General features: G+C 38.7%; 1 protein-coding gene across 2 annotated transcripts in view; it reads left to right on the plus strand.

The window, feature by feature from the left end:
• Positions 1-613: 613 nt before the first annotated feature.
• The window catches only part of stk39 (serine threonine kinase 39), a 37,879-nt gene continuing 10,528 nt past the window's right edge, over positions 614-27,964 (plus strand). The window contains exons 1-15 of one of the 2 annotated variants that reach the window (XR_013787113.1): positions 655-873; positions 3,207-3,319; positions 4,318-4,426; positions 5,526-5,667; positions 5,972-6,027; positions 8,339-8,448; positions 8,794-8,895; positions 9,341-9,474; positions 11,272-11,320; positions 11,409-11,474; positions 15,878-16,000; positions 17,120-17,149; positions 18,693-18,749; positions 19,522-19,583; positions 19,826-19,922. Coding sequence is in view for 1 of the 2 variants with exons in the window: in XM_079463824.1 (XP_079319950.1) it covers positions 768-873; positions 3,207-3,319; positions 4,318-4,426; positions 5,526-5,667; positions 5,972-6,027; positions 8,339-8,448; positions 8,794-8,895; positions 9,341-9,474; positions 11,272-11,320; positions 11,409-11,474; positions 15,878-16,000; positions 17,120-17,149; positions 18,693-18,749; positions 19,522-19,583 (1,259 nt within the window). In the remaining variant the exon portion in view is untranslated. Of the gene's footprint in view, positions 874-3,206; positions 3,320-4,317; positions 4,427-5,525; positions 5,668-5,971; positions 6,028-8,338; positions 8,449-8,793; positions 8,896-9,340; positions 9,475-11,271; positions 11,321-11,408; positions 11,475-15,877; positions 16,001-17,119; positions 17,150-18,692; positions 18,750-19,521; positions 19,584-19,825; positions 19,923-27,964 lie in introns of both variants that reach the window. The other variant, XM_079463824.1, reaches the window with a different exon arrangement.

The following is a 27,964-nucleotide window of genomic DNA, read 5'->3' on the forward strand; positions in this document are numbered from 1 at the left end:
GTACAACAGCTTCTTTATAAGAGAAGCTGTAACAATACAAACGGTCTCAAACAACAGCTGCTGTTTTAGCACATTATCCTGTTTAATGACAATTATCGCCATCTGTTGGTAGGCTTGAGTGTTTCCTTCCCTTACACGCAAAAGCATGTTGCTGGAATATTATGCCTTTTATAAATTGTTATTTTTAAGAATGTAAAACACCTCCACACTCCGCATAAAAGAATGCATTTAATACATATTTTATCATATTTGAGTGCGGTTGACATATTGAGGTATTCGAACGATTTTGCATCTTGGTCAAAGGAAAAGAAAACTAATAATAATAAAAAATGATAATTAGCTAACGTGACCGGTTACGCCTCTACAAAGGTCATTTCTATATTTATATTTGAAGAGTTTGGTTTTTTATTGCGCATTCTAATTAATATCAATTAATCTGCAGTTCGTTTGTTTTGATTTACCCCATAATAACAAAATAAAATACAGCTAACTAACACAATAAAAAAACACATGATAACATATTAAAAACATGATTTTTTTTAATGAAGTTATCTCGTTTTAGAACCAAACTCTTCATTTATATTTATAAGCTATCCAATAAGCCCCGGGACCTAGGAACGCCCAGAATGAATATTCATGAGCTGATCCTTCGCCGTAGTAGAACGCGCGTGTCGGTCTCCGGATGTGTTCATCGCAGGCGGTAGTGATCCATCAGCAGCAGCAGCAGCAGCAGCAACGCGGAGGTGAGCGACTCTCTCAGCAGCATCATGGCGGAGCAGGACGACTCCCCGGCGGCTGTTCAGACCCCGCAGCCGGTGCTCACCGTCAGCTGGCCCAACGTCAAGGAGGCGTACGAGCTGCAGGAGGTGATCGGTGAGTCGCGTTCACGCGCTGGTGTGTGTGTCTGGAGTTTGTTGCGTGCGTGTCGGTGACGGCCTACCGGCTTTTATCATGCGCACCGGCCGATGACAGCAGTGCGATGCGGATGTGACACGTCGCGATAATGTCGATACTTATGAAAAGTGACGCTTCCGATCAGGTAGAAAGTGCGTTTAAGATGTTTGATGTTATCAGGACGGATAGAGCTCGTGTCATTTCCTCTGTTGGACACGTGCCAGTGGAGAGCATCATCACTGGCACATGAGGCAACTATAACAGCATCACGCAACAGTGTAACAGCGTTGTATCTTTACGGTAGGCCTGCGTCAGACAGACGTAACAGTGTAGCATCTGTATAGGGGCCGGACACAATCATGTGAGGTGATGGAGGTGAATGTTATTTTTGTAAATGACTGCGGAGAAAAACAGTCGCGGTCATCTTTTGTTACTATATATTGCGGTACAAGAAATGAGTTTTCTGAAGCATATTCAGACAAAAGGTTCTAATGCAGACTATTACAAACTTCATCTATTTCGAGAATACGTTAATCCGTTTTAATGGTAAATGGGTCCAACGCTTCATGAATCACATAGTCCCCTGGTGTTAACATGAACTCCTTTATGTTTTTGCGATTATGATGACAAGACACGGACACGAACTTTCATCTGTTCATTTACCCGAAGCTTTTATTCAAAGCGAAATCAGAAGAAGCAGAAGTACATCTGTGAGATGAACACGAACTGCAGACGCGGAAAGTTTCAGTGGTGTGAAGAAGTTGTTTGTATTGCGGATGGATTTAAGTGTAAAATGTCTCTATATATATATAAACGCAGGTGAACATCTGGACTCTATGTCAAACGGATGTGTCATCTGCTGTACACCGCAATGCATTTATGTGAGTTCATGAGCACGGCGTCCTCTGCTGGCTGTATTGTGCACAACACTTCTAGAGTTGTGAGGAATCTAATCTTCAAGTGGATTATGAAAACTTACCGAAGATTCCCAAATAAGTTCATTTATCACAAGACGTCTCACGTGTGTACATCCATGACAGTGTGCCTGGTCACAGTGAGGCCATGCGGATGTCAAATATTGTTTTGTTAATATTGTGCTGTAATATTGTTTTGCGTTTCAGTTTGAAAGACCTCAGTGTTAGAAAAGAGCTTTTATACATGTTTGTTTCAGCAGAACTGTGATTATTGTGATTATTGATGATTACTACTGTCACAGTTTTGTGCAGCGGATTTAAGAGGCCAATAAAGTCTAGAACCAACATGTAACAGCATTGTGAACAAGACATAAACAACAACAACAACAACCTCTCTTTTACCTTTTTCTTAAAAATAACAGCAAAAATGTTGAATTTTAAGGGCCAGAGAGAATAAGAGAAGTTGCCCTGTGGATGAAACAAGTGATTTAAAAAGATTTCAAAAGAATGAAAATAAGTTTCTTCCTTTTTCTTTCTTTCTTTCTTTCTTTCTTTCTTTCTTTCTTTCTTTCTTTCTTTCTTTCTTTCTTTCTTTCTTTCTTTCTTTCTTTCTTTCTTTCTTTCTTTCTTTCTTTCTTTCTTTCTTTCTTTCTCTTTCTTTCTCTTTCTTTCTCTTCCTTCCTTCATTTCTTTCTTTCTTTTTTTTTTCTTTGTTCTTTGTTCTTTTCTTTGTTCTTTCCTTCTTTCTTTCTCAAAGGCCTTGGCTCCTAGCCACAGATACTGAATGATGAGTGTCTGTAGGCATGCATGTTGAAGCAGTATGGTATCTTTTAAGATAAGAGTTGCTGTAGCATCTCTGTGTTTCTTCTGTGGTTGATCAGTACAGTGTGTGGCATCAGGAGCTCTTCTTATCTGTCAGCCGCAGTTGGCAGCGTGTCACACACTCCTGCGGTGTGAATAGCAGCACTGCATTTGTGTGTACAGTAGAGAGTGTAGAAGAAGTGTGAGGTGCTACATCTGTGGTGAATCAGTCATTGGCATTTCATTTGTGAGAGTAACGTAGTAATGTATAGTAAATGTGTGATGTTGTTCAGAGGTTTTTGCCAGTCAAGTACTTCAGAAAAAACTGAAAAAAATCACTATGTTTGGATATATTCAGCATATTGCAGTATACTTTTTAGCAGTATCATTTTATATTTATAATGGCATTATATTTTACCATATTTTATTATGTAAGTCATTTTCACAATTTCTGCAAAACTGAATAGGATGAGTTGCATCTGTTGTGTTCACGCTGTGATGTTTTCAGAGGGTTTGCTGTCGGCCTTTCATCTAGAATAATGCATTTGACACGGCACGTGCATTGTTCGTTCACAACGTGAATGTTGTGTTTTGCAGGCAGCGGGGCCACGGCGGTTGTTCAGGCAGCGTTGTGTAGCCCTCGACAAGAGCGCGTCGCCATCAAGAGAATCAACCTGGAAAAGTGCCAGACCAGCATGGATGAACTGCTGGTGAGAAACAACATGTATACATGTGTGTCTGTTTCTGCTGGGGACGGTGACCATACAAATACACAAGCATGTTCAATACAAACAGGATCCCAAATAGCTTAAGGTGACATGTCAAGATCAAATATCAATGGTGTTTGATTATTTTGCAATCTTTTTTTAATGTCTTTGTTAATATCTGTCAACACTGTAATCATTTTTGCACGCACGCTTACACACACATCTGGTTTATTATCTCCGTGGGGACAGTCCATAGGTGTAATGATTTTTACTGTATATTTTCTTTTCCCCTAAACCTAAAGATTTTAGAAAACTAGATTTTCAAAAAATATAGTTCTGTACAATTTATATGCTTTTTTTGCCCGTGGGGACCAAAATCGAGGTCACGAGTCCCTATGAGATGGTGAGTGTTCAGGTTTAGGTCCCCACCGGGATATAAAAAGCAAACACACACAGATGTGTGAGTTGTTTCATTGATCTTAGTTTGGTAGAGAGAAAGAGAGATTGATGGTTTGATTAATGGCTCTGCGGCTGTAAAAACAAGTTTAAAACAAACATCTCTCAGCTTTACTCAGATTGGCAGATGCAGAAATAAGGGGTCGTGTTATTTTATGCTGACTCACAGATGTCACGTTTAAAACTTTCTTCCAGAGGTCCTTTGCAAAATCATTATATTGCAGGAGTATGTCACAATTCTTAAAAAGATGTTCTTGTAGAGCATGGGCTCATGGGTAATGGGTTCCCAGGAAACGCATGCAGGTCAAGCGCCTTAAAACAACACGAGTGTTGACCAAAGTACTTCACAGAGCAAAAGTTACAGCGTACTTAAAAAGAATAAATGTATATTGTGAATCCACTGTACATTGTTTTGGATAAAGGGGTGCGTGAAACGCATACGTGTTATGTAAATGTCAGTTGTGTGAAGACTAAAGACCTAAACAAGAAATATAATTAAAGCTAAATTTTACTTTATACTGAAGAAACGTCATGTGTGTCCACAGAAAGAGATTCAAGCCATGAGTCAGTGTAACCATCCAAACGTGGTGACCTACTTCACCTCATTTGTTGTGAAAGATGAACTGTGGCTGGTCATGAAACTTCTCAGCGGAGGTGAGATCTTTATTTATATTTTAGGCAATAAACACAGTTGTTGTCTGTTTTGACAAGAAAACGTTTACAAAAGTGACGTTAATCGCTAATCTATCCACCGGCACATTCTCCATTTTTTCTTGTTGTCATTGTTGGTATGGAAATGACTTTTTGACTCGCTGCCCAATACGTCATGACTTCGGAAGCAGCGTCTGTGCACAAAGGCTACAGATAATCGTTATGGAAGTCTACTTGAATTATAAACGGAGCGTATTGCAATAACTAATCACATATTTAAACACTATAATACAAATTTCTCGCTACAAATGCAATTTAAAGTTATTGAATGTGAAAGTTCAACTTATATTTTCTACAAAACTATGCTCCAACCGGCGTTTCGGCCGCCTTGATCCTGCTCGACCATTCATGTTGTTGTTATGGAAACGACACACTACTCGCTTGTCATTGGTTAGCTGTGAAATGGAGCTTGACGTTTTATTTTCAGAAAAGTTGAACTTTTTTCAACTTAAAAAGATGCCCTGAGCTGCAGAAAATGGCGCTGGCGTATAAAAAAGCGCTCAGGACGTCTTTTGAAAACACGGTTTACTTTATAGGATTATAATGTAAAACAGAAAAAGAAGTCAAGTCTGAACACCGCCTTAAATGTTTCATGTGAATACAATTATGCAAATGATTGCTAACAAGTCCATCAGAGATTTCACGCGTCCAACGACCTAAAAACTATTGGCCACACCTAAAACTGTCTGTACTATGAACTAAAATCCAAACACAAATGAGGTAATGCACGTATTGATCAAATGTACATCTTGAATGCACCGTAAAAGTCGTTTTGGATAAAAGCGTCTGTCAACTGCATGAAATGTACATGTCACATATCTGTGAGATCAATAATGCATTATTTTGGTAGAATGTGTGTCAGTGCATCTCTTCTTAAAATAAAACCACTTGTTTTGAAATGTTGTTTTTCTATGCAATGACATCATATGCTTGTAAGTGCGTCTATAGTGTCCAAAAATGTGTTTGGCCGTGATTTATTTTGTGCACATCTATTTTCTGTGTAGACACGAAAATTGTATGACATGAGTTTGCTTTGCTCCAGGTTCAGTGTTGGACATCATCAAACACACTTTCAGCAAAGGAGAGCATAAAAACGGTGTTCTAGATGAACCGGCAATAGCGACCATTTTAAATGAAGTACTGGAGGGATTAGATTATCTACACAAAAACGGACAAATTCACAGGTGACAAATCTTTTTGTCCTTTATTTTAACACATCTAAAGGATTCGGTCTGACTATCTAACGCATGTTTAAATCGCATGTATAAATGCACTTGTGAACGGTGGGTGAATTTTGGTCTCTAGAGTAAAATATGCCTTCATTAAATTCCTCTGCTGTATATCTAGTGTCTCAAAGCAATACTGATGGAGGTCTCCTCTTGGCCATCACTTTAGTAATAATGCATTCTCAAACCACTAGGGAGTGTTGTTGATGTTTGAGATTATAATAAAGTGTGACGTGAATGTGTTTTGTCCTGATGTCCTCAGAGATGTTAAAGCGGGTAATATTCTCCTTGGAGAAGATGGATCGGTGCAGATCGCAGGTTTGTACTCAAAAACTTCAATCAACATAAGTGTCTGATTCTTTAACTCTTACCAAAGAGATTTTATTCCGCTGTTATGCAGTAGGTGTCGCTGTTACCCACCTTTTAAACCGTACAGCATATACGGATCCAAAAGCTGTACATTTATAGCAGTTAATCGGGAATTAGTTGATTATTGTTACTGTTAATGCTTCGAAAATTACACTTCAAACTAATAACGTGTCAGCTAGTCATTCAAAACCCTGATAAATAGAATCCTGGGTTTAACATTTCCCGCTGGGCCTATAGGAGATAATCCTGGGTGTTCAGGATAAACTGATCTCGGGGGATCTGAGAAGGCTTCAAACAGCATCTTTGTGTGTACTTCAGTAGAAATCTGAATTAATGTTTCACAAATTTGCTTACATTTAATTCATGAGTTAGAAAGAGTGCAGAATCTTCAGCCACACAATAATAACAATATCAGACTGTATAAATGTTATTTATAGCCATGAGTTAATGAAGCTTTTGTTCAGATGACATTTGTATTGGCTGATGCTCCATAGCTATAAAGCAACATTAGGGAGAGGGAGAGGGAGAGAGACGGAGAGAAAGAGAGAGAGACAGAAAGGGAGAGAGAGACAGAAAGGGAGAGAGAGACAGAAAGGGAGAGAGAGACAGAGAGAGAGACGGAGAGAGAGACAGAAAGTGGGAGAGAGAGACAGAAAGAGAGAGAGACAGAAAGAGAGAGAGACAGACAGAAAGAGAGACAGACAGAAAGAGAGAGAGACAGAAAGAGAGAGAGACAGAAAGAGAGAGAGACAGAAAGAGAGAGAGACAGAAAGAGAGAGAGACAGAAAGGGAGAGAGACAGAAAGGGAGAGAGACAGAAAGAGAGAGAAAGACGGAGAGACAGAAAGAGAGAGAGACAGAGAGGTCATTGCTTTAATTACAGTGGACATCAGGACTACAGCAGTGATATCTTACAGCTGACCGCTTTACGTCATCTGGTCACTTTCATTTATCATTTTGTACATTTTCTTTAAATGATGTTAATTGTGATTTGATTATGAGCAGTGATTTATTCTCTGCACTCCGTTGACCGCTTCTGTCATTTTGTGTGATGAATTCGTGAGTTAAATCTTTCTGGCGCATTAGAGGAGAGCAAGAGGACTGTGACATTGATCAGAGTGGACAGAAGTGTGACACTGAAATGGGCCTTTTTCCATCCCCGAGGGAATCTGTCTGATGCAGATCTAAAATATCGATCTGTTAATATACAGTAACAGGGGTTTCCACAGTAGACTTTGACTCAAACTGCAAAGATTGTAGCTCCCATCAGGCATTTCTGTGATTTCATGGAAAATTCCACCTATCAATATAATGTCAAGGTCACATTTTACCCCAGGTTTCATTTAGAAGAAATAAAGGCTTCCTCTAACATGACTTTAAAAGAGACCTGATTAAGACCCATTTGAACATTTCACAAAAAATTGATGGCTCACAGTACATTATCTGTAATAAATAAATGAACAAACAATAAATCAAATGAAAGAACAGAGTCTCTGCTTTTAAACAAAGGAAACCATATTCTTCTTTCTTCGTTTGTTCTTTTCATCTCATCTTAAAGTCCCCGTGAACCGGAAGTTGCGATCGTTTTTCACTTCCGTGTTTTGACGCATTTCAGAGTATAATGGCATATCGAGTGAGAAAAATGAGTCTTTCTCTGCGATTTGATTGGATGTATAAACAGCCATTGCATTTTGAAATGGAACTGGGAGCAGACTGACAGCTGAAGGGGAGGAGTTATTGGATGCTCCGCCCAAACCGTCGACGCAAGAGTGCATTTAAGATTTTACCTAAAGATTATGAGGGGACACGAATTGAAAAAAGAGAATGACACACATTGATAACTATTTACAATAAACGCTGCAATATTATTATTTCATGAAAAAATTTATCATTTATTTCAAAGGGACTTTAAATGTGGTTAGGTTTCTTATAAAATGCATCATTTTGATTAAAAAGCTGAGATAACGGATAGACTCGGAACGATGATTTAAAAAGTATATACTGTAATATATACGTTGTAGATTGAGATATTCTGTACTTTTTCCAACGATGTGTAACAGCGCCACCTGCTGTACAACAGTACAAACACAGATTGCCGTAATAACTCGTCTTTGGCAGAGAACCATCCTTTAAAACTCGATGATTGCGGTGAAAGAGTTCATATCAGTCCATTTCTCAATACCATTTATACCAGATAACCTTTAATTGTCTGTCAGAGTTTTCATGAGGCTGTAAATCATTCGGTTGGCTTGACTCTGTAGATTTTGGTGTGAGTGCTTTTCTGGCCACGGGGGGAGACGTTACCAGACACAAAGTCAGAAAAACCTTTGTTGGGACCCCGTGCTGGATGGCCCCCGAGGTGATGGAGCAGGTCAGTTCTCATATATTTTTATATATACTTATTATATTAACGAAAGTGATCTACACTTTTACTATTTTAAATTTTGTAGCCCGGCGAATTAAAGGCTTTTAAACTTTATAACACGAGTGCCTTGGAGTGTTTAATTTTTTCAGATATGTTTAAATGTTTAGTCAATATCAATATCCTGAAAGTTAAATTGTTAGTCAATTTGCTTGATTCCCTGGTAACAAACATAAGGATTAAATGTACTGTAAACACGCCAACCAAATGCATGAAACAGTCATATATGACCTGAAAGGGTAACATCACCGTTCCATCATCAAGCTGTCAGTGACCAGCATCATGTGACCGCAGGTGCGGGGTTACGACTTCAAAGCTGACATTTGGAGTTTTGGAATCACGGCCATTGAACTCGCGACAGGCTCGGCGCCTTACCATAGATACCCCCCTATGAAGGTAACCGCGGTGACCGGCTGCTCATACGGGCATTCAGCACACAAACTACACGTCTCTCATCTGTGATGCTTTATTTCTAGAGAACTCGCGTACTGATACAAAACAAAATAATATAGCTTGAATTGCTTTGGATAAAAGCATTTGCCAAATGAATAATTGTCTTTTATGGTGTTTTTAAAATCAGCATCAAGTGTTATCAATGCCTGTTGCAGCGCACAGTTTATTATTCATGTGTTTGATTAATTTTCATTTTATGCCCTTTTAACGAAATATGCATATTTATGATCAGCATCAGCGTTTAACAAGGTGAAAATTGTTTTCACAGCTCACTTTATCCAACCGAACTCATCAAATAATGATACTTTAATGACAAATAACATTTTTTTTGCTAAATATCAATAAGGACTTGATATAAAAGTGCTTTATGCCGATGTGATTGCTGCAGGTGTTGATGCTCACGCTGCAGAATGATCCTCCCACCCTGGAGACGGGCGTCGAGGACAAAGAGATGCTGAAGAAGTACGGGAAATCCTTCAGAAAACTCATAACGCTGTGCCTTCAGAAAGACCCAGCGAAAAGGTATCTGACAGCGGCGCGTCTTTTTGCCTCCGCAAATGAGAATATCGACATCTGAGAATTGAGAGAAACGAGAGCTGTTTCTGCTAAATAGACCACACGGCACTAAACTATTCCACTGCATGAGCAGAAATCTCAACAGAGCCCTATCGCTGCTGCTGCTGCTGCTGGCTGCAAACATATTGATTTGTAATGTGTGATGTAGATCATTGAATAGCAGTTTATTGTCTGTCCTTTAGTAGCCTCGGTGCAAGATAACGGAAAGAATTTGCTGTCGTTTTGGCCACTTTGAAGATTTATTGGAGTCGATAACAGAAACGCAGTGCGGGCAGATTGTTGAAGCTGGTTTGATTAGGCACAAATAGATACAGATGAGAAAATGCAGACAAAAGACACCGAACTGATGCCGTGTACCTCAACGGGTCAATACACTACATAGGGTATGAAATGTGATTTTTCTTAAAGGGATAGTTCATTTATTCACCCTCATTACTATCTAAATCCAAAGTTTCGTTCTTCTACAGAACACAAAAGAAGATATTTTGAAGAATGTTCATAACCATCATTTCTCAAAATATCTTCTTTTGTGTTCCGCTGAAGAAAATGAGTCACATACAGATTTACAAACACATGGGTGAATAAATGATGACAGAATTTGTATTTTTGACTCGACTTTCCCTTTATAATGTATAAACGCTCAAGATAATATCGGTGATAATTTCATGATGATGCAAGGTTTTTTTGATCAAAACAATGTAACTGAAACGCACATTTTCATTTCAGATTTATTTAAAAAAAACTTTTAGTTGTTATAGAATCAGAGTTATTATAGTTTTGACTTTAGTTTTATTAATATTTTAAATTCGCTTTTATTTTCAGATCTTTAGTTTTTATGTTAAATTTAGTAAAGAATTTTGGTATATGCTTTTGTCATTTTGTAATATATTAACTTATTTTTTATGTTGCTATATAATATTAATTGCTATTTTAGTTTTTGTTTATTACTATAACTTAAGTGCTTTAAACTTTTATTTTTATTATTATTTTTAAGGCAACATTTCAAATTTTCCTTTAGTCAAGTTTCCATTCGTTTTTAGGTCAATGTTTTATTTGATTTCAATGAACAGAGACGTTTGCAAAGTTTTAATTTTAAAATAACCTTGTATAGAATTGACAACATTCAAGGTGTAATTGAAAAATATGTAAATGAATACAAATTCAAGTCTGTCACTGAAAAATAAAACTTAAACTAAGAAAGGAACTACAGAAGAGCTTCTTAAAGCAGTAAAAGCACAACATAAAAATGTGTTATTTGTGACATGTCAACGCAGGTCCTGTGTTTGCGGTTCAACTATTAGAAAAAACCAGACTTGTCGTAAAATAATTCTGTTACAAACACTATATTGTTTTTGTACAGTATCATGATTTGTATTTTTTTTGTAGATTGTTTCTCATTCATTACAGTCATTGCTGTTTAATTGTTAACCATTGCATCATTCCCGGCCCAGAAAACAGCATTGAAAATGAGCCTTATATAGATGTTCTGGTAAGAACGGCATCAGTAATTCATCAGATGATGATCAAAAGATGCAGAAGAGCTTTATATCCAGACGTGTGGCTCAGTGGAGCAGATATTTGGCATTTTAAAGAGCTGATTCAGGTATCCGGATGCCAGCGGCCCGTGATGCTGAACGTTCCCAACAGAGAAGGCTACAGTAGTGTGCCGACAGAAAAGCGCTTTGGTATATAAACTGTATCGGTCTTGAAATGTCCTCTAACTCAGCTCTTCCATCTCCACAGGCCGACGGCAGCCGAGCTTTTGAAATGTAAATTTTTTCAGAAGGCCAAGGTATGGCTCTATACTCGTTCTCCCATCTTCAGATGGCTTCACAGCGGTCCATCACTGATACGTTTCTCTGTTTCTGTCTGTGTTGTAGAATCGAGAGTATTTGATTGAAAGGCTGCTAAGCAAAGGACCCAATGTAATCCAAAGAGCCAAGAAGGTAACGCTTTCACACGCTTTCTCATTCTCTCCCGCCACACAGCTCTGATTCACATGGAATTCTTGATAAATAATCCAGAATTCAGGACGTGCTGTTTTATTTGCACACTTTTGCTCATGGAGTTTGTTTTTGCGTTTTTCTCACATGTCTTTTATTTTACACTGTTGTGTCCAAATAGAAAAATGAACTTGTAGCCTGTAAACTAAAAACCCTTCTATAAAGTGACTCTTTTTCTGAATGCAAGTTTTGTAGATGTTATCAGTCCGAATACACTTTGTAGAGCTTTTGATTAATCGCAACCAAAAAAAAAGTTTGTGTTTCCATAATATATGCACACGTGCACGTTTATGTAGGAAATATTTGCATGTAGACATTTATGTATAATTTCGATGATATATAAACATTTGTTCATTTCTATGCTTCATATCTTTCTTAAAAATATACGTGTATGTGTTTGTAAATACTATATTAATATACAAAATGCACAAACATGTATTATTATAAACACAAACTTTTATTCTGGAAGTAATGAATTGCTAACAACGAGTAGTTTAGTGTGACTTCACTTTTATTTTTTACGGTAAACTCATCAAAACTGTCGAATACCATCAAACTACAGCTATAATGTTCCAAACAATCCAGAGCATGCAGAACTTGAGGAAATGTTTTCTTGTCATATTATCATTCGGCTTCTTGACTTCTTAAACCGTATTGAAGGAGTTATGACCTCTTATTTGCTGATTTTCTGCATTATTTAATGCAAGTCATCGATTATTATATCTTCTTACTAAATACAGTTTTGTTTTTAATAAAATAACGAATATATATTTGGCACAACCCTGTATAGATGTTGTATAGGTGTGTCTTTTTTTAATAAATGCATGGAGTCAGATGTCGTCTCTGCTCCGAAGGCTTTAATGATGCCGCTTGGGTGACATTGTGGTGCATTTAAACCGCCGCTTGCATGCAGGTTGACCAAAATTATCGCGATTATGATTTGTGTCATAATCGAGCAGCCCTACGTCAAACCCAACACACTGGATGAATGAGAGAGATGAAGACATGAGATGTGTCAGTGGAAAAAGAAAGACAAGAGTTGACACAAAGGGCTTTTTAAATATTATATATAGACACAGCTCTGTGAGAGCAGCAGAACACATCAAGACACAGTTTCGGTGAAAGATATCATTCTTTTAAACTAATTCGAAGCAAAGGCACGAATTAAAGACATTAAATATCACCGGAAGATAAAAACAAATGTGAATTAACAATTAGAGCAGCTCTCGTATGCATGGACACAGTGCCTTGCGTGTGTTTAAATGGATGTTTAATAGTTTTAATGACATGTTTGCACCAAAAGGTGTTTTTCACTGATAACAGGATTTCTCTCTGAGCTTGGGATCACTTGACCAGCACAGACCTGCTTTTAAAATCCCACTTCTAAAGGAAGTGAAATGCAGGTTCGTTTGATTTGGGCGATATGTGATGTTTTTGCGACGTCTGGACCAGAAACTCGGGCGGAACGGAGCGCACGAGTCTCGTGGATTTGATAAAGGTTATTTTCTCCTGGGGCGTAGTTTTCTGTGTTGAACACCTCTGGGAAATGTAGTTTTAATTGCGCGGCGGAAACATTGTTTGTAACTCCTGGATTGAGTTTTTGGAGTTGTTATTGCGTCGTAGAGTATTAAAGACCTCAGCTTGCCAAAAGCCATCAACAGATACTGTTTGCACAAACAGCTTACGGCGGGTTAACACTGTTTCTTCAGATGATGGTCAAATTATGCTGTTGTTGTTGTCCTGCTGTGAATTATGCAGTTATGACTCATGAATGTTGATGATGTCATTGTCTGCTGTCCTGTGTGTGTGTTCTCTGTGTCCTCCCTCATTGCTGATGTGACCCCGCCTCTCTCCGTATTATGCATCCAGTCAGCAAACCCACAGCCTGCAGAGAGATACGTCCCGGGACAGATGCTATCGTCTCTGTGACCTGAACCATTCTGACAAACACTATTACTCTTCATTACGCTCTCTCTTTTCTATCCGTTTGAGATCCTCAATGCGAGCCCTTATGGTCCTTGAATCCTGGTCCATCTATCTGTACTGTCGGTCTAATCTGTGTGTGCTTGAGGTAAAAAAAGATATGCATGCATATACAGTATATACAAGATCACACTAAGTAACATTTATCTTTTATCTGTAAAATTGAAGCAGAGTTAGGTTTTGGCCACTAGGGGGCGCAACAGCTTTCTGATTATTCTCAGAATACACCCAAACCCACGGCTCCGTTCTCAGTGATTTTCAAGGGACACTTTCAGAAGATAAATACATTTTTTGAAGACTTTCAATGATTGGCAGGATGTCCGCTACTTTGTAGAGATTTAAAAGTGTTTTTAGGATCAGATCATTGATCCTGTACTGGACAGAGAGATGGATCAGGGACCCCTCCCTTACAGAAAAGACTCACAAAATTCACATGTGCACATGTGATCATGTATGAAATGTGGGTTTTTGGAACATTTGGTGTGAATTCCCATGTGAGACACATAGGATAACATGCATAAACCCATAGGATGACATGTGCGATGTGGTGATCTCCCCACTTGTGATCACATGTTCTTCACATGTTGCACATGTCATCCCATGGGCCTTTGCACGTTATCCTATGTGTTTCACACAACAATTTTCCAAAAACACATTTTACGTGTGTTTTTTGCACATGTTGTCTTTTCCGTAAGGGCTGCGTCTTTAAGTCCAAATGTAAGTTTTAGAGCTTATATAGAAAATACATGCAAAAAGAAATAATGAGGAGGAAAAATTGAAACTTGAATGCGTTTAAAAAAAGAACGAATTAATACTACAAAATGAAATCTGCGCCTTTTGTTTTTATTAAAAAATATATTTTAATTTGTTGTTTTGTGTAATTGACTGTCGGCTTCACAACAAGCTACTGCACTAAGAGAGCAATTTATCACCGGCTACCTGAGCTCATATAATGTCCTGAAATGATTGTGTGTGTGTGTGTGTGTGTGTTATTTCCGAGCACACGGCCTGCAGGTGCATAATGTGATGTGTGTGTATTTTTGGAAGGATTTTTTAGCCACACGATCTGGTCAGTTTATACATCATTATTCGATAATGCTTTCCATCATTGACCGGAAGAGTCTGTCCAACATGAACGGTCCCATAAGACAGAAAAATAAGAAAAATTTACAGATGAGATTTCATTAATATTTCTCCTAGACATGAGTGAAATTAAATCGTGAGCAAGATTGTTTCAACTAAGCCATTTTAAGAGAAACATTTGAGATTCTCACTTGCATATCAACTTAATCTCCTCAAGTCTGAATGTTGTTGTCAGGTCCAGTAATGACTGTTGTTGTTGGAGATCTCTCACCGTCTCATTTGGATATCTTGTAAGCATTTTATTTTTCCAGGTGGTCCGACACATCCCCCTGACTTCTGCAAATGATGTAGCGGCAGGCAATCACCTTTAAATCTGCGGTTTCAGCGATTTAATTTCCGCGCGCTGTATGCATCAGTAGACGCTGTGGGCATCTCATCTGAGGATGAGACTGGAACAAGATGGCAAAACATTTTCTTAATCAGTATTTTTCCTGTAAACGTACCAGAACAGCATGAACCTGAAGCAATGTGATGTACGAAAGATAATGAACTTTTGGCTTCTGCAAACTTAAATAAATCAATACAAACCAATGAGACGAGACTGAGAGAAACTCTCTGAAAACGTTTGTGTTTCAGGTGCATGTTATTTTGATTTGAAGAGATTCCTTAAGAAGTGGAAAGCAAGACATGATACTGATGATAAAATGTGTTGTTTGACAATTTTTGGAGATTTAATGTCAGACCTGCTCGTGGTGTGATGTTGGTAGAGAGCAGATTTAACTCGGTTTTGATTTGGTTTGTTTAGCCGGATGTTGGAATATTTTAGCGCTGATGGATATCGAGCAGGTTTGAAGAAGATTGTAGATGAATTAATTTCATCACTTCACTGACCCTTAAAACAACAGTTGTCAACTGATGCTGTGGAGCTTTATAAAACCCATTAATTTCCCATTTGAACACATTGGTTTTCAGACTTAAGACAGACCGACCATCGGCTTTGACTGAGGTTTTTCTGTCATAAGAGCTTCCAAATGCTTAAATATTTAATATCTGGTTTGTTGACATCGTTCATAAACTTCAAAGTAATGTATTTCCTCATAAAAGGATTCAGTACACAATCATGTTGATTTGATCCTTTTTGTGTTTGCTTTAAATCAGTTTGTTATGTGGCAATTCCTCTCCGAGCGGCTTGGTTTGGTTCATGTCTTCTAAAGAAATGAATGGGAGCGAACTAGCGAAGTAAAAGCGGTCTCAAGCTGTGTTTTCCGTTCCATCTACAGGTCAGAAGGGTTCCAGGTTCGAGTGGTCATCTGCACAAGACTGAAGATGGAGATTGGGAATGGAGTGATAATGAAATGGATGAAACAAGTGAAGAGGGGAAAGCAGCTGTCAATCACGGAAGGGTAGGTGTGGCCTCAGATCCTAACGATCTTTCCTGTAAAGCATCTTTGAAACAATGTTAACCTATTAAATAATTAACCTTATTAAATAAACTTGAATTGAAAATATCTCATAATATGCTTTGGTCAATTTCACAAACCATCACAGAAGTCTTCAAATCCATCGCTAATATTTTGGCTGTCAAACGATTGATCGCCTCTGGAATATAAGTTTGTGTTTACATTATATACTGTATTTCTGTAATGTGGATGTGAATATGAATTTGGTATTTATAAACACAAAAACATATTGATTTAGGAAATATTTAGATGTACAGTATTTATTTATATTTACCAATAATTGAAATGATACATACACGTTTATAAACGTTTCTATTATTATATGTGGTGCTCATTTATGCATGTGTTTATACAGTAAGTACCACATTAATATGCACAGTACACACACATATATTATGTGAACACAAACTTTGATTCTGTATGCGATTACTCGTATGATAGCCCTAGTTTATCATGTTGTATAATTCATTTTTTATAAATGATAATTTGTATGTTCATTTCTGAATAATGGTTGTCAAACATTACAAAGGATTTAATGGAAAACCCCCCAAAAAACCCTGATTATAAGTAAAAAAAAGAAATGTTTTGTTTGAAACGTTAGTAAAAGATGGGAAAGAAACAAACATTTAGCTGATAACAGAATAGAGGAAAATAATGAAATATTTTATTCGGTGTATATAGGATGGGCGTGTGAACATGTGCTGAACAGGAGTTACCCATATGATATTTACAATAATAAACTCTTGCTTGTACGTGTATCGTACAGAAGGTGACAAATTCAGGTCGATGAAGGCCGCTGGGACATTTTTATTCCTAAATGTTGAATATAAAACATTCACACGTCTCCATCGGGAAGTTACAATCAGAGCCTCTGTAGCAACACGTCCGCAAATCAGTGTCGCCTAATGAACGTGGAGACGTTGCGCTTGTGTTTATTGTTTATTATGGTATGCAAATGAGCCATTGCTGATTGCACTCCCACACAAATAGCTACATCTGTCTTTCGTACTTTCTACAAGAACAAAAACATAATTGTATCTTGTCTTATTATTGCTTTCGCAGTCACGCAGGGTCAGAGAAGAAAACCAGCACGTAAGTTTTCTTTATTTCATTCCATTTGTGAAATTGTGTGGAGTGACGCATTATTTCTTCAGTGTATTTAAAGTCGACGTGAAATCACAACCGTCATTACTTTCCTGATGTATGATTCTGGTCACATTGCTTCGATTAAGGTAAACAGACTTTATTTCTGAGTGTTTGGCTTCTGTGTGGAATCTACTGTATGTGGCTTGTTGTGTCACTTGTATCTTAAGACTTAAAATTGCAATTAAGTTCAACTCAAACTTCATATTTAGCCCTGAATATTGTAAAGGGTTTGACTTAATTCACATGGACCAGGAAGCACCTAGCAACAAGCACCTCTCGGATCTCCTTAGCAACAGTGTAGCGATGCCCGGATGGGTCATAAAGACGCCTAGTTTTGACGTTTTATTCAGTAGATGTATAAATATGGTCAAAAACTCTTGGAAATGTCACATTGGGATGTAAATATCGATGATGCAGTCCGTAATTGTTCTCCTTTGGTCGCCATCTCCGTCTGAAATACACTCAAAAAAGATGTCTTAAATATTAACACGTGTTTGTGTCACGGTATTAAACACATTATGTGTGATTTTGTGCTCAATAGTACATAAATAAAAGAGAAAACACAAGTTGGTTTAAAGGGAAATGAAAATATGTTGTCTTAGAAATAACACTTGCGTACTTACTATTACGTCAATTCAACGTTATTATGACGTCAAAGTGACATTCACACTTGTCAGCTTAACTTACAAATCGTTATATTAAGTTTACATGCATAGTTGACAAAGATGAATTTTTTTTCTGTATTTGTAGAATACATTTTTAGTTTATTTTTAAGATTGCAGCTTCAAATACAACAATGGCGGATTAAATGGATTTTCTTTTGTAGATTTACTGTACCAGTTGGGACAACTTTGTCAATGGCGTTGTTGACGAGCTTCAATGGTCCGCCTTCCACTAAACCGTCAATCAGTCAGGGACTCTGGTATCTTCTCTTTATAAAACGACTGGCGTGGCATGCGTAATACAGCGTTTGTCATTTTTGCGAATCTGTGTAAACGCGGATTGTTTTGATAACGTTGTCGCGTGTACGTGAAACTTTTCAAAAACGCAAAAGAAAAACGTTTCGGTTTTTCATCGTGTAAACGTGGCCTAGGTTGAGTGCATGGACTATAAATTCAAGCCGATAGACATTAGGCTCTCCTGACCATGTTCGGCTCTGAATAGATTTAATTAAGGACTGAAAATGAGGGTGTCATGGGATTGCGGTATTTGTCTAATAAACGACGTATTAAATAATTAACAATCGTGGCCTGTTCAAGCGCAGTGGACACACAGCAATTAAGCAACGCAAACACGGATGTATCTTCATCTCTCTGCGTGTGACGCCCCACTCGTATTTTCTCTCACCGGATTATAAAATGTCATGACTTTTATTAGAGGCTTCGAGGCGGCGGAGAGACCGGATTCTCCTTGGACGGATTGAAAAGGAATGGGGAGATGTTTTTCTGTACTTTGCTGCACTCCTAAGCACTTCATTTTACCTCTGCAGGGTGAAGTGAATGCCAACAGTCTCCCGGTAGAGAACCTCTCCATTCAGCATCCCCAGGTGAGCGCCGACCGGTCCTGACAATGCAGCTGTGATTTGTCTTGATTCAATGGCTCTGACGCTTCATGCTGTGACCAGCCGGTTTGTGAACGGCCCTTAACACGACCCCGGAAGCCCGACTGACCTTGAGGGAGACTATTAGATGCAATAGCTCCTTTAGATTCAGAAAGCACGCTCTGGTTATGATAATTGTGAGGCCGGAATCTAAAGGCAACATCGTATGGGTGCTTTTGAGGCAATCCCATATTTCATTGCGATGAGCTGATAAACTAGATTGTGATAGATGGTTTTACTAAAAAATAAATGTGTGGAATTTTTATCATTTTTTAATTCACAGTTTTACTACAAATAAAATACTAGAGCAAAACCATGGTTGATTTGTGCCTATGGTGGTTTTTGGTTTTACTTGTGGTTTATTTTCGTAAAGACAGATGGCGGAAGAAGCGAGAGAAATGGCGGATATTACCATGGATATTTGGCATATACAATATAAAACCAACATTTAGATTTGGTTTAAAATAAAAACAATTATAATATTCGTTCATATTTTTAGAGTTCAGCATGTCAATCAAATAAACATTAAAATAAAGTATATAATATAACAAAAAAATGTCATCGATGCTTCAAATCGCCAAAATAAGTTGTTTTACTCAAATCCTGTGTTTAAGCATCAATGTCGACCGTATGAACATCATTTAACCCCAAACACCTTTGAGCTTTTAAATCCCATGGAACATACAGTAACTCGTTGTTGTTGTTTTTGTCCATCCAGGTTCAACCGTTGGAGAAATCCTCAAGTGGTCCGGGACTGTTGAACATGGTCCTGAGGTTGAGGTGAGTCGAAATGCTTCTACGCTCCCCTTTCACACTTCTTTGATCTTGACTAAAAACAGCCAAGCGTCTGAAGCACTCAGGCGTGTTGCCTATAAAGTGGCCTAATGGTGGGGCGTGTGGGAAGAACTGTGTGCGTCTTTTTAAACATTCCCTCTCAATCTCGCGCCGCATGTTGAAGTGCACTGCGGTTAATGCGTTTTATCAATTGCTCGGCGCGAAAAAATGTCTCTTTTTATCTGCAGCCCCCTGCTTCATCTGCATTTACATCCATCAGCAACTGTTCTCTGATCGGCAGGAAAGGGCCACGAGTTCAATTCCTGTGTTAAATTTGATGTTGTGGTAGGAAAAGTCAGCACTAAACGTCGTAAATGTCACATGTTTTTTTAATATTGTGTAATTTGTTGATTGAATATTGTCTTTTATAGCCCTTGGCTTAATGTAAAGAAATACGTGTTTTCATAACCTTTATTAAATGTATATTTTTAATTTATGATTTTATATCCCGTACTCCACTAAAAGATATGTAGCTTTATTCAAGCACTTTTTACCGATGGCAAACATAATGACAGATTGTGTCAGAAAAATGCATGTTTCTAAATGATTTTACATCTGAAATATTTCCATCATTCAGTTTGAAATGAGGATGTCAAGATCCTTTATCGGTTTTATCATTGAGTGTGTTTACATATCTATCAATAACCAGCTTATAAAAGAAACATGCATAGTCATAAACCGGCTACGCAGAAGGCCGCGTTTACATGGAAGTTTGAGACTTGCAATTTAAAGGAACAATACGGGGTATTAACATGATCTATTGACAGAAATGCAATATAATATACAAAACTACTTCTTCAGAGGTCTATAAAGACCTTACGCCATGAACCGTTATGTTTGTAATACCTTAGAATAAGCAATTTATATCTATCTAATAACCAGAAAACCAAAGTTACGTGCATAATGATCCGAATCAAAGCAATGTCTCTCTGCAGGAAAGTATCTCCATAGTATCTCTGCTCAGACGGTGAGACAGGGAGACAGTGAGACGGACATTGAGACAGTGAGACGGAGACAGACAGAGAGACGGAGACTGACAGAGAGAGAGACGGAGACAGAGAGAGAGAGAGACGGAGACAGACAGAGAGAGAGAGAGACGGAGACAGACAGAGAGAGAGAGAGACGGAGACAGACAGAGAGAGAGACAGAGACAGACAGACAGAGAGAGAGACAGAGACAGACAGACAGAGAGAGAGACGGAGACAGACAGATGGAGAGAGAGAGACGGAGACAGACGGAGAGAGAGAGACGGAGACAGACAGACAGAGAGAGAGAGACGGAGACAGACGGAGAGAGAGAGACGGAGACAGACAGAGAGAGAGACGGAGACAGACAGACAGAGAGAGAGACGGAGACAGACAGACAGAGAGAGAGACGGAGACAGACAGACAGAGAGAGAGACGGAGACAGACAGACAGAGAGAGAGACGGAGACAGACAGACAGAGAGAGAGACGGAGACAGACAGACAGAGAGAGAGACGGAGACAGACAGAGAGAGAGAGACGGAGACAGACAGAGAGAGAGAGACGGAGACAGACAGACAGAGAGACGGAGACAGACAGACAGAGAGAGAGAGACGGAGACAGACAGACAGAGAGAGAGAGACGGAGACAGACAGACAGAGAGAGAGAGACGGAGACAGACAGAGAGAGAGAGACGGAGACAGACAGACAGAGAGAGAGAGACGGAGACAGACAGACAGAGAGAGAGAGACGGAGACAGACAGAGAGACGGAGACAGACAGACACGGAGACAGACAGACAGACAGAGAGAGAGAGACGGAGACAGACAGACAGAGAGAGAGAGACGGAGACAGACAGACAGAGAGAGAGACGGAGACAGACAGACAGACAGAGAGACGGAGACAGACAGAGAGAGAGAGACGGAGACAGACAGAGAGAGAGAGACGGAGACAGACAGAGAGAGAGAGACGGAGACAGACAGAGAGACGGAGACAGACAGACAGAGAGAGAGACGGAGACAGACTGACAGAGAGAGAGACGGAGACAGACAGAGAGAGAGAGACGGAGACAGACAGAGAGAGAGAGACGGAGACAGACAGAGAGAGAGAGAGAGAGACGGAGACAGACGGAGAGAGAGAGACGGAGAGAGAGAGACTGAGACAGACGGAGAGAGAGAGACGGAGACAGACAGAGAGACGGAGACAGACAGACAGAGAGACGGAGACAGACAGACAGAGAGACGGAGACAGACAGACAGAGAGACGGAGACAGACAGACAGAGAGACGGAGACAGACAGACAGAGAGACGGAGACAGAGAGAGAGAGACGGAGACAGACAGAGAGACGGAGACAGACAGAGAGACGGAGACAGACAGAGAGACGGAGACAGACAGAGAGACGGAGACAGACAGAGAGACGGAGACAGACAGAGAGACGGAGACAGACAGAGAGACGGAGACAGACAGAGAGACGGAGACAGACAGAGAGAGAGAATGCAGATGAATGGTCGGCATGGGTTGGTCAGCGGACGGCAGGTGTTCGGCTCATCACATAATGGGGGAAACAAACTTGTTTGTGTGTGTTTGCTAAATGGTTGTAAAATTGACTTTAATTGATCTTGCAAATATTTCATCAAAACAACACTTGACAGTGTCAGAGGTCCATCTGTAAGTCATATGTAAATAATACTGTTATTTCAATATATAATATTAAATTATATTTGTATCTTGATATGTATCCTGTGAAGTTACTCACATCCTGATATTGATTTATCGATATACCGAATAATCCTCACAAAAAAACGCAGACGTGGTCTAGTAAAGCAACATTTGAGATACCATCTGAATAATGTATGAAAATGTAAGAAGTTTACCGTGTCTAAAAAATGAATGATGCTGTTTTAAACACAGGTTAACACTCACGGTGTGGGAAAGTTGTTTTAGCGGGTTTTCTTGATGGTCTGATAGATTTTCCTTTGAAAGCGAAAGAACAGTGTGAAATCTCTGAACGCTTTCACGGAGCGTAGAAAAGCAGAAGTCTATAAATCTGGGCTTTATTGCGATTCGTCTGCAGAGAGAAAAATGTCTTTATTTGATAAGATAATAAGCGATGTGTAGAGGCGTTCGGAGAGAGAGCTGGAGATCCTCAGGAGAGGATGAGTTTTCAGATATCGCTCTGAATTTAGATTCTCTATGATACCTTGAGAGTTCATATCAAGGCGTGAGGCGAACACTAAGCTCATGCGTTTTATAACACGAGTAGTGTTTAAAAATCCTGTTAAATGATGATAAACTCGCACCTGTGATCGCACTTTCTGACTCTATTGGCTAAAACATTCTGGTTATGATTTGTTGGAATATGTAAGTTTATCCTTTCTGCAATTCTTTCCGATCCGGTTAATGTACAATGTGCATTGCCTCTCACTTTATTATAGTAGCACACCTTTTTCTTTCTGAATCATTATTTAATACTTTATCTCAACAAAATTATTTTAATGTTACTTTTATAAGTGGCATCAACCACTTCTATAGACAAGTGCTGTCACGATTATGACATTTGCTTGACGATTAATTGTCTGTTTTAGGACTTTACATTTAACTCGCTCACATTTCTGATTGATTTCTGACTTTACTTCAATTTTGGTGGTACATTTGACCAGTATTACCATACTTTAGTTACAATATATGCACTAAAATATGCAATACGCAGGCACTACAGCTTCCCCTTGTGTCTTCTATAGAGATTTGCAATAATTGCAGTGATCTGAAACCCTTGTGATGAGGTCAAACAATCGTGATGAGACGATCATTTCATAATCGTGACAGCCCGAATATAGACTTAACTTAACTTTCGGTCTGTGTTTGGCTTGTGTCTAACAATATAACTGTATATATTTTATTTATTGATTTATATTTATTTTATTGTATATTAATTGTATTAAATAAACAATTTGGTGAACGGGTCCTGTAGTTTGGTCGCATTTAAAGGAACCGTACGGTGCGCTGACATCTAGTGGTTGAGGCTGGTATCACAGTCTAAATTCAAAATATTGCAGAGGCAAGTTTAGCCAAATAACGCTTCTTCTCTGTTTCTTTTCCTTGTTATAATGAACAGGCACACTCTTATCTGTGAATGTGTACCAGAAGTTAAGGGCCTTCTATGAATGTTGGTTTATGTTGTTGCTTTGAAACCGTCTGAAGGAGTTGAAATACCAATTTGATTGTACTTTAAAACTTAAGGCAGATAATGTTTCACAGTGCCGAAATAAATGTGAATTGATGCGCTTTCATGGTTGTTCTTGAGTTAAGGGTCAGAAGAGGGATGTCGTTTCTTGTTGTGTGTTATGGACTATTGGGAACAGGAGGAGCTCAAGGTGTGTAGTTTAGATTTCGATTCTGAACGATCCAACATACGTTAAGCTCATATATTATTCATATAAATGACTCTCACAAGCACACGTTCAAGATACAGCATTAGAGTTGAGGAAGGTTCATTTATTGTGTGTTGTGTTGTAAGGTCTGGCTTGATTTGATAACAGACTCGACCGACACCTCACTTCATTCCAGACAAACACTTCCGTATGTTCCCTTGATGCCCATCTTAATGGATCTTCAATAATATTGTGTTTTGATTTCAGATCCAAGCTCGCTTTGACACATTGTTGACGTCTCTTCCCAAACTCTCATGACATTTGTGAGATTTCGGACTCCTTTTCTTCTAAGAAATATCTGAGACGCAGATGAGATTTCAGTTAATTTCATTGTTGTCTATGAGAAACACTTGAGTGTTTTCTGCTGAACGTACGTGTGTGTTTGTTCCGAAACCCCCATAGCGACCGATTTCAGCAAATGATCCTTAGTTCATTTCTACACGTGTTTGCCCGTGTGCTCCTAACGCCTCCTTCTCAGGCTTCATTTGCGGATGCTCATGTCCCAGCGGAGAGATGTTCGCTCTCGTTTTCTTGTTTGAATAATTGTGACGATTGACTTTCTGCAGAATATTTCTCACGTTGGGCCGATCGAAGGCCGTTTAATGGAGCCGGGGGAGCGTTTAAATTCCCTCATGTGTGCAGTCACACACATATAATCATCTAATAGTGTTGTTATCCGGCCTGCTGGCTGTGGACGTCGCTCCAGCTCAGATCACACTCCATGGTTTTAGGTGAGTACTGTCAGTTCCCGTTAGCTGGAGATATGGAGTCTGGCCGATCGTCTCTGACAGTCTTTGTGCAGAAATATGATGCGGATTTGTCTCCGTAGCAGTCTTTCTCAAAGCTCTTTATTCTCAGCTCGTGTGTAAAGACTGGCGGCTGATGTGATCCTCGGTGCCTGGACTTCTTTGTAAAGAGTTACATTAAGTCCAGCGGGTTAGCTTGTATTTTTGTGACATCCGGACAGTCCGGCTAAAGCTATTTTAACTCGGCGTGGTCATCACACCATTATGACTTTCCTGAAATCAGTTCTTGAAAAACGTACATTAATATGTGCATTAATAAGAACAACAAACACAGTTTTGGACGCTTGGATGTGTTACTCAGGACCGACCTCAGTATGTAACTTTGATTTGTTAGGTTGTTTGAAAATAATCTTGTGTTTTTAGCTCCCTTGAGTGAAAGCTCATAACGTCCGCTGGACCGCTGGAATTAAATCCGCTTCCTCGATTCAAGTTTTATGCTCATTAGTTAGCGGCTCTCTGGAGAAAAGTAAAGTGCACAGAAGGAAAAAACACTTTAATTGTAGTGAAAAACAACTCTGAATCCATCAATAATAGCATTCTTTTACTTGTGTTTATTCTGGAGGCTTCGGGGGCCGTCACATCAGGAAATGATGTTTTGCTTCAAGTCTATTAGGACGGTTAGTTTCGAGTTTTGGAGTGTCTTCATGAATCGTCTGTTTTGTGATCGAGTATCTTGTAATTGTAATGATCATTACTGTAACATATAGATTATTTCTCTCTATATATAGTATATCACAGAAGTGAGAAAACCCCTCACATTTGAGGCAAAGTGTCATTTCTTCAGTGTCGTCACATGAAAAGATATAATAAAATATTTACGTGAATGTTTCACTTCTGTGAGATACTGTATACACTGTTTACTTACTTACTTGTTAGTTTTACTATGATAATGATTTATTTCATTTAGTTAATTTATTTATTCATTATGCATTACAGGTGTTAGAACACTCATATGAAATTAAATTGCTTTGTTTTTTAAACAAAATATAATTTCTTAAAGAAATGGTCATTATTTATTCACCATCATGCCATTTCAAAGCTGTATGTCTTTCTTTCTTCTGCAAAACACAAACGAAGACATTTTGAAGAGTGTTTTTAACCAAACATCACTAAACCCCATTGACTTCCTTGTTATGAACACAAAACCACTGAGACATTTCTCAAAATATCTTCTTTTATCACAAACCGGTTTGGACTGATAAAACATATTTCATTATTTACTCATTTTCATTTAGGGCTGTACAATCCCTTTAAGAAATGATATTGTGCTTTATAAAAACTTTTTTGCACCGTGTTATATCATATCAGTATTCTCACGACTATCAATACAGATAGAAAGCATGAACTTTTCCTTTAAGTTTGTTTTAGATTTAAGTTTGTTACATGCTATCGCAGCCACGTTTCTATAGCATCAATGTTTATACTTTGCAGATAAAAATGAACCTATAGAGAGTCAGCTTTAGGATGCTGGTGACTTTTTATCATGAGACAAACATCAGATCAGAAAACCAGAGGAGAGAGAAAGTGCTGCAGGTGTCCAGCGGGAGAAACTCTTCCTCCGGCTCACAAAAGACGAGTGTCCAGCGAGAGGTTTATTCCACACCTTCAACTCTCCCGTCATTGATTGGCTGGATAACATTGATAGGCCAAACGGGGACGGCTTCGGGCAGTGTGTTTGTGCAGCTGTTTGTAAGCTTGACCTCAGAAATCTGTCAAAACAGAGACAGCGAGGAGATGAGCTGTGTCAAGTCATAGCCGTTGGCCATTTCACAATATCCAGTGTTAAAGACAGAAGGATTAGCACACTAACACGGCCCAACGTTTCATCATCTGCGTCACTTTTAGTATCAAATAGGGTCGTATAGTAAGCACTGGAACACAGGATTGTTTCTGTCTTCTAAGAATATTTCACACCTCTTGTTATTATCTCCGTCACTGATTTACGGCTGCCAGGCGTACTGGTTTAGCTCTTTTTAAAATCCTTTTTTAGTCTTCAAGGTCCATCGTATCATTGAGGACCCGCCCTGCATGTGAATGTGGTTATATAAAGCTGATGTGAGATTTGACATTCATATATCAGCCTGGAGTGAGATGATAATTCTTCACTGATCAGTTAAGTGACCTGCTGGAGGAGGACGGAGAGATGCATCACTGATGATGATGATGATGATGATGAGTGCTGTCATTATAATTCAGTGCTGGAGAAAATGAGGCTAATGTAAGTGTCAATCTGTTTAAGAAGTCCACCGGGCTCTATAGCGCAGCTGGTGAAAGCGGGCGACTTGCATTACGCAGTGTACACCCTTTGTAAAATAGCAGCTTGTATGAATGATGAGCAGAAATCATATGGACCAGTGTTGTTTATGTGTTCGGTATATGCTAATTCTATACTAAACGCATCAGTTAGCATCTTCACTAGAGTCACCCTTTGTCAAGAATGGACAGAGATGTCGTCTTGTTATTTTATCAGTCAACTTTTATGACAAGATGTTTTTTAAACCATTTTAAGATTCCATCCATTTGAAAAATCTTTTTTTTACAAGTTTTGTAATGAAAAAAATATATAATGAATTAATATTTTATTAAATTATATACAAGCAAACATCCACTATTTCTAGGCATGTGTTGTAGGTATAATTATAATTTTGGTTTGATTCTCTGAATAAATACATAATTTGGATTTACGTGACAGTTTTCACGTGTCTTGTCATGCTGTCAGTCTTTCACATTGCTGTTGGATGACTTCATGTCACTCCTGAGCTTTGATTTGTTGAACTAGAAAAGACACTGGACTGGAATGACCCCAATACATCTAGAAATTGTGTTTAAATGAAAATATGGAGTGCTCTCTTATTTTTATCCACAAATTTATATAAAATTATTAGTTTTGTATCTATATTTGACATTAAAGCACGATTGATTCTGTGCCCCCTAAACTTACCGTACGAGTCAATCGCTCTGTTCCCGAAAGTCTGAAAGTACAAGATCTGTTGTAATATAATATGATTTGGACGGTGTTGGAAGTGGCATTAGGATTTCCTGTTTCATTCTCTATGTTGAAGACATTTAAAGGTCAAAGTGAAGAACACCATCCGTTGTTGTTTTCTAACTTTTAAGTAGCTTTTGACA

Source organism: Barbatula barbatula (genome assembly GCF_947034865.1).
Source record: "Barbatula barbatula genome assembly, chromosome: 9".
Taxonomy (NCBI): domain Eukaryota; kingdom Metazoa; phylum Chordata; class Actinopteri; order Cypriniformes; family Nemacheilidae; genus Barbatula; species Barbatula barbatula.